This window comes from Telopea speciosissima, chromosome 6, assembly GCF_018873765.1.
Source record: "Telopea speciosissima isolate NSW1024214 ecotype Mountain lineage chromosome 6, Tspe_v1, whole genome shotgun sequence".
NCBI classification, from domain to species: Eukaryota; Viridiplantae; Streptophyta; class Magnoliopsida; order Proteales; family Proteaceae; genus Telopea; species Telopea speciosissima.
In genome coordinates, this window is record NC_057921.1 from 58,741,387 (window position 1) to 58,749,026 (window position 7,640).

Genomic DNA, 7,640 nt, shown 5'->3' on the forward strand with positions numbered 1-7,640 from the left:
TGATATTATGTTTCACGTCTACCGTAATAAATCATAGTCGTGGGTCCCACTCTGAAATAAGTCATAACGCAAGTGTGATCAATTTGATCATAAAGCCTTTAATTGTTTCCCGCCGAAACCGAGCGGGTTTTCGAACTTCAAAAGTAGAAAGTAACAGAAACCAGGCATTTGGATTTTGGAGAACGAGAGTAAAGAAAGAAGAAGCTGAGGAATGGATACGAAGCAAGCCGGTTCTTCGCTCGATTCTCTAATCGCTTCCTTCAACAAACGCATTTCTGAGCTACAAGAGCTTGCGATTGGTCGCAATAGTAAGTAGAACCTGACATTTGTCTTTTTCTAATTGAATTTCCCAGATTGAGAGGCGTTCAATAAATTATCTTCTTTGCAGTGTACCCAGCTACTTCTGTTGCTGATCTATCAGCAATGGATACGGCCGTGAAGGCAATGGAGTTTCAGATGCAGGCCATCAAAGACCGACTACGGGAGGAGACCGAAGCAATCCCCAAGGCCAAAGTATCTATTTCATCTTCTCATATCTCTCATTAGTCGTACTAATGACTAGGGTTTGTGATCATGTGATCGGTCCATGTTAGAATTTTTCTGATTGTTGCTAATTGCAGAAACTAGTCGATGCTTCCCTGCGCCAGCAAAAGAAATTGCAGCATATGTTTGCTCACATGCCGTCTCGCTTGCCTGAAAGTCTGGCAGTGTCAAGCGGGAACCCTTATAATTGGTGAGTCATATGAGGCATTTTTGTTAATAATTGTTTTGTCTCTCTCGTTAAACGTTAAGTAGTAGGTTTATCTCTTGGTTTCAGTCTGACACAGGAGAACCCCAACCATGGCCTCCATTTTGGCTCCGTGAAACTGGAGGAGGAGCCTGTGGCATTACCCAAGGTAATATAAACTCTAACTTTTGTTTGTCGATAAACATGAAAAGAGAGATTATCAAGTCAGGATGGATGGTGGTGAGCATAGTTTAATCGTCAGCCATTAGCTACACTTTTGTGGAATTTAAAGAGAAATACTTTGTTTTTTTTTTTGGGTGAAAACAAACAAAAGATAGTAAAATGTAAGAAGAACAAGATACAGTGTTTAATACATCTTGCGAGCACATATTCCTAGCTAAGTTCCTAGCTATTGTTAAGCACAACCTATCACCTGTCCTTGAAAACTGTACACCTTGGGTCTGATCTGATATATACAAGAAGTCTTTACACAAGAACCATGGCCATAAACATTTGGTTGGAGATGGAAGAGTATCCGTAATCAGCTTGTGATCAACCCAAACTTCTTTTATCTTCAACCCAATGCTGGCAGCACGATCACACCCTTTCCGGAGTGCAAAAAGAAGATCCACTAAATCTGGTAAATGTGGTAAAGTCCCTGTATCAAAAAACTTTAGTCTGCCTTCAATCAAAAAGAAATGGGACCATCCAGCTGTAGTTAGTCCAGGTCTAGAGTATCCTGCACAGATTAAAACAGGAAAATTAAGTAATTTTCCCAGCTAATTCGGTTCATAATTTGTTGGGTGTCTTTTTGAATTTGTTAAATGTGCTCTTTACCCGTTTGCAGTGGACTTTCATGAACTGCTCTTAGTCAGGGAGATTGACCCTCTAATGTCCTCTGTCCTGAGCCAAAATGTATTCCCTTGATTTAATACAGTAAAACTTGACTTTTCTACTTGTGTCATAACAAAGATTGGAGTGTCCCTTCTATGGATTTCTTTGTTGTTAAGTAGAAATATGATTCTCAGGTTTGAGTAAGAAACTAGCACTTCTGGATCCCAAGGGGGTAGCTCAGTTGGCAAATGCCAACACCTCATAATTAAGATGTCATGAGTTCAAATCTCCTTGGGCCTGCCTATCCAAAAAAAAAAAAACTAGCACTTCTGGAATATAGGGATGATTACCAGGGTCCATTTTTACTGAGGGTTTCCTTAGCTGTTAAGAACAAACCAACCTAAGTTGAGATACCCTATCCTCTATAGTAGTATTCTTTTTGGGTCTCCAACCTTTGGTGATGAGGTGCTGGTTGTACGGTCATCTGTGGTTTAGGTTCTCCAGTTGGGTGTTGATGCAGAATTGGATAGAAGTAAGCTGTTCTGGCGGATTTCCTACCAAATTCCACCATACTTTTCAGATGGTTCTTATATGGTTTGGCAAAGACTCCAAACAAGAATGCTATGATGTTACATATGGATGGATTTATTAGGATGTATCTGTAGAGAATAGTTCTTATCACCTGCTCCATATAGAAACATTCTCAGTTCTGACTTCTAAGCATAATTGCACTTCTATTCTGATAAGATTTGTACTTGAAAACTCCAAACTCGCACCCTGGTCAAACTATAAGGGTATAATGCTGCTTGTTCCACTTTCCTAAAAATTAAACAATTTTAACAATTAATGCAGGCTTGAGGCATGAACCTGAAAGCAAGTCTCAAGGTTTAAACCTCCCACACCTTGCGTCATGGAGAATCTCTTTTACATTGAACCTATGCCATGCAAACTATGAACTCTGAGGCAAAGTCAATTAATATCTTACGTCAAACTTCAAGGAGGAAAATTGCAAGCATAGTTATCAAGGCGTCACCTAGGCATCCAGGCTCCTTCGTTGCCTTGGGCGCCTTGTTGGTGTCGCCTTGATTTTAGACCCTCTCCAACGCCATGGCTGCCTTGCCTCCTTGATAACTATGATTGCAAAAAGTTGCAAAGTGGAATGGAATCATTTCATTGTGAACTTTGTTTTCTCTGATCAACTTGCACAAAAATCGTTTCGATTCATAGTTGCCTCCTGAAAGGAAATCATTTTACTTTGAATTCTTATGGCATTTGAATGAAAAAGTAATGCTTCAAACATGGACTGAAGTCATTGTAAGGTTCTTTTCCAAAAGCAGAAATAAGGTCATTTTATTTATATTAAAAAAAAAAAGAATCCAATTATCTCTTTTATATTGGTGATGAATGGAAATGAATATATTTTTTGGTAATCAGAAGCACCGAGATTCTATGGCAAAACCAAAATAAATAATTTCATACAATGTGACAACCAAGCACAGTCCTTGAACTATAACTTCTAGATGGTTGCACCTTGCACACAGTTTTATGCCTCAGAAAAAAATATGAGATATTTTCTTCCCCTCTCCCTCTTCTTGATACACAAACATACTCAAACACTCAAACACGCAAACACAAGAGCAAGTAGTCATTCAGATCATTTATCGCTCATGCCAGGTTATCTATATATCATGCGCAGGAGAAGCAGGAGAAAAAGGGTCGTGGCTCTGCACCTGTGTGGTACATTTCTGCTGAAGAACTTGATTCATTGTCATCGTAAGTACAGTATACATTGTCAAACACTTTTAGAATATATTTTCTGCTGCCTTAACAAATCAAGTTTTCCCGAGTATATGCTTACTTATCAGTAATCACCAAATTGTGATTATTTTCTAGCCATGTGAGACATCTCCATGTCTAAATTTATGTAATTGCATTGTAAACTAATTTTTATAGGCCCATCAAAGTAATAATTTTACACCATATTCTTAACCTTTTATCCATTTCCTAAATTCAAATCAAGTTTTGTGCTGCCTAAACAAATCAAGTTTTCCCAAGCATATGCTTACTTGTCAGCAATCACCAACTCAAGCTTATTTTCTAGTCATCTGAGACATCTCCATGTCTAAGTTTATGTAATTGCATTGTAAATTATTCACCCAAAAAAAAATTGCATTGTAAATTAATTTTGGGTGCGTCTGTTTTTAAGGGATGGTTACCCACAGAATTTATAATCGTACGTTTTTTGCCCCTATAAGATGATGTAACTATTATTTAGAGAGGTTAAGGATGTACATTTGCTACCCTCATCACTCACCAATCTCGTTTTTTCTCCAAAGTTGTCATCAGGGCTGTTTTTCTTTATTCACAGCAATTCAATCCCCTGTCTCTGTCTCTCTCCCCTTCCTTCCCACCACCCCTACACATTCTCTTTACAGCTCGCCGCGCTCAACCCACAAGTCATCCCTGCCCATGATAGTAGCTCGCACCACTGATTCAGGCATAACATTGCCCCAACCATTGAGAACCTGCCACCATTTCGAACTCCTCTTCCAATTTCCAACACACACACAAACCACATTCCCAATTCTTGCAGTCCTTCTGAACCCCAATGAAGAGCTCACCACTCCGATTCCTCTTGAAACCACAGAATGATCTTCACGTCTGCTGGTAAGCATGAGCTCAGGGAGAAACCAGAGCCTAAGAACTGATATAAACTTTTCAAAAGGCAGCACAGAGGCGGCAATGGAGAAGCTGATGCTGATGTGCATGTTAGCAAAGTCCTACACTGAAAATGGAAATTTCTTGAGATCTGGCTAAGTGTTGCAGTAGGAGACTTACCGAATGATTCAGGGGAAATCTAATGGCTTTTTCTATTCGAAACCATGACATTCATTGTAATGCCTGCCCATTAAAATTCTAAACCTTTCCAATTCTGGAAAAGCAATACACTCAAAGTTTAAGAGTGGAACCAAATAAGTAGGCTTCGAATTGACATAGACCCTCAAGATCAAAATTCCAGTCTTGCCAGATTTTAAGAAGATGACTTAGTTCTGCTGAGTTTGTTCTGTGGTCATTCCTCTCGAGAATGCGACAAGAAGCTCCAGATCCGCCATTAAAACTTTGGGAGTTGCTGCAAGGAACAAAGAAACTTAGGGTATCGAACCATAGAGTTCGATTTGAAAAATACTAAATCTGAAATCTGCTTCTTTTAAGGGCAGTAAGTGATACAGTCTTCATTAAATGAACAGTGAAAGGCAGTGAGGACTTCAGGGAGAAATATTGAAAGAGAGAGAGCTATCTTGTGATGTGAAATCCTAAGCTACCTGGAAAATAGTGAAAAACCCGCCAACATTTCATAAGCATTTTTGTCGACATTAATACTGAACTTTCAAGCTCATAATGGAATACGAAACCTGCCAACATTTTGCAAGAACTTCTGTGGACATTAATACTGTACTTCCAAGCTCAGAATCATAGTTGTCATGGCCTCTAGACGACTGAAGGCATTGGAGGGGGGGTCCAAGACGACTGCCTATACGTCTGAAACAAAGTGGGGGAAGGGAGAGGAGGAGAAGGGCAAGGAAATTACGAAAATGACCTCACTAAAAGAGATTGTAACTTGTAAGAGATGTGGCCAAGGGCGAAGAAAATAGGTTACAAGATTCTGTTGTAAGTTGCAACCATTGTGGTTACAACTTACAAACAGGTTTTCCCATTAATTTTTATAGATTCATCAAAGATAATTTTTCTACCACATTCTTAACCCTTCTATCCATTTCCTAAATTCAAATCATTTCACACTGCAGTTATATGAGGGGGAGGCTCACTCTAGACAAGGTGAATGCTGCTATCAATGACATGGCTTCTTATGCAGAGGCAAATGCTCAACTTATTGCAGCTCCCAAAAAGAAGGTTAGTCTTCTTGCATTTGTTCTGGTTTTTGGCCTCTTATATTTGTTCCATTTCTTCATTCTAGTCATACTTGGTTTTTGAGATATGTTGATCAGAGTTTTCTATGTTCTTGAAGATGGCGGACAATGCTTGGGAGAAGGCTCTTGTAAGTGTATTCAATTTACCTCACCCAATGTAAATTTTTGGTATGCAGTATCTTGTCGGAGCAAGAATATGTAGCTCTGAAGACAGTGAGACACAATATGAGATAGTCTTCTGAGTTTCCACACCATGAAGCCTACCCTGCACTTCTGCTGGGCAGGATTCATGGTGTTTTCCCTGTGCAATCACTTTAACAAAGTGGATTGTCTTGCCATTGATGATTTGTTCATTTTGTAGCTAGTGATTTATTAATTGATTATCAGTATTCCCATGCATATCATGCAGGAATTAAGAGATATTGCAATGACAGAAGGTGTAAAAGGCAAACACTTTTTCCTGGAAACTGACATAAAAGGACCAGCATTGAAACTTGATAATACTGGGAAAGCAATTCTGACTGTGAGTTTTTGCATACTTTATGAATGATTGATTGAAATGGATACATTATTATATGCCTGTACTTGGCTTGAAATGAAAAAATTAAGGCAGTAATTGAATTATCATGTTTTGGTTTGTGAATGTAAAGCAGAATCTCATAGTATAGCATTATGTATATACGTACTTTGGTAGCTATCATGGTCTAATTTGTTGCACTTTAATCCAATTATTGTTCCAGTAGAGAACTTCTCACATCAGCCCTGTTTAGTTAGAAGTTCAGAGAAGTAAAAACTAAAACAAAAACAGAATAGAAATTTTTTCTAATGGTTACCAAGAATAATTTTGTAACTAACTCAAAACATACTAATCATGGTTTTTTAATTTTACTTCATTTTTTTCAGCCAAATATTGCTGCAAATATTTTTACCATCTACTTTCTCTATATTGTGGGCCTCACGTTTTGTATCACTTTACATCAATTCTTGTTCTGATTGAAATCCCAAGAGGAAATTTCTTTTTAATTCTTTTCATTTCATTTTATTTCACTTTACCAATGAATATTTTATTTTACTTCACTTTTAACCAAACAGGGTCGTCATTGGGAAAAAAAAATGCATGTCATGCTGAAAAAAAGAAACCAAATTTGCTCTGGATAAAAATTTCTATAATGGATTTTCATAGCAGTATATTATCTATCTTCATTAGTTGTCCGTAAGCATGTCATTCTTGTAAAGCATAATTTCAACTTTTGTAATTGAACTTGACAGGTACTTCGGCATCTAGGTCGCATAAATGAGACTAGAATTGGGCATCATCGTGTGATCATCCTCTCAAAGCCTCATTGACTGGCTCAGTGGATTTCTACGTATTTACTTGGAAACTTTGTATCTTGTTTTCTTATCTAATCAGTTTTATAAATGCAATTTTGATAAATTACTACACAAGTTCGCAGTCATATCTTAATATTTTGGTAGTGGAGAAATACAATAAAGGCTTGTGTTTGATAGACTAAACTAGTGTAAACCAAATGGAAAGTTTCAGGAAAATTAGTTCCTTTTTATATATATGATTTTAAATGCTTGTTTGATCTTTGTGAAGCACAAGTTTACTGGTGTTTACTTTCTTGTCTAAATTTCTGGTAAAATAAATTTATTCCTCAAAGCCATTATCTGATGAGTTCTAGTAAATCAATATAAGTTTCTAGGAATTGGAAAAGCCACAGGACAGAACCACAGTGTTCTAGCTTAGGTAATGACAGGGCAGAAAATGCAATATCACAAACCCGCCAGCCAATGGAGCTCAAAATCTGGTCGAATGCTGGCCTAAAGCTACTGAACTTGTGGCTAAAGTAGCACAAAGATCCAAGGGTTAGATAAGTAATGGAGGTGGACAAAAATTAGAAACCAAGTGAAAACAGAAAATTTCAAGTTACTAAAGCATTTAGATCTCCAAGCTTCAGAGCTGATGATGTTGCAATTCTGGACAGACATATTACTATTAGGGAGGAACATCATATCCAAAATTGAGCTCAATCAGAAGGTTTAATGGGCTGGAAACTTTAAGAGAAGATCTCTGCTTTCGCAGAGAGGCTGTTTCCAGACTCGAATCCGTGACCACTTGGTCATAATGGAGCAATCTTTACTGTTGC

The 7,640-nt window shown here is 37.8% G+C and overlaps 1 protein-coding gene across 2 annotated transcripts in view; it reads left to right on the forward strand.

Moving 5' to 3' along the window:
• The window catches only part of LOC122664357 (spindle and kinetochore-associated protein 1 homolog), a 28,262-nt gene extending 21,218 nt beyond the window's left edge, over window positions 1-7,044 (forward strand). The window contains exons 2-10 of one of the 2 annotated variants that reach the window (XM_043860136.1): window positions 212-308; window positions 389-513; window positions 621-733; window positions 818-896; window positions 3,258-3,334; window positions 5,368-5,473; window positions 5,589-5,618; window positions 5,900-6,013; window positions 6,760-7,044. In XM_043860136.1, the coding sequence (XP_043716071.1) occupies window positions 212-308; window positions 389-513; window positions 621-733; window positions 818-896; window positions 3,258-3,334; window positions 5,368-5,473; window positions 5,589-5,618; window positions 5,900-6,013; window positions 6,760-6,837 (819 nt within the window). In that variant the 3' untranslated portion in view covers window positions 6,838-7,044. Of the gene's footprint in view, window positions 1-168; window positions 309-388; window positions 514-620; window positions 734-817; window positions 897-3,257; window positions 3,335-5,367; window positions 5,474-5,588; window positions 5,619-5,899; window positions 6,014-6,759 lie in introns of those variants that run through there. The other variant, XM_043860135.1, reaches the window with a different exon arrangement.
• Window positions 7,045-7,640: the final 596 nt, after the last annotated feature.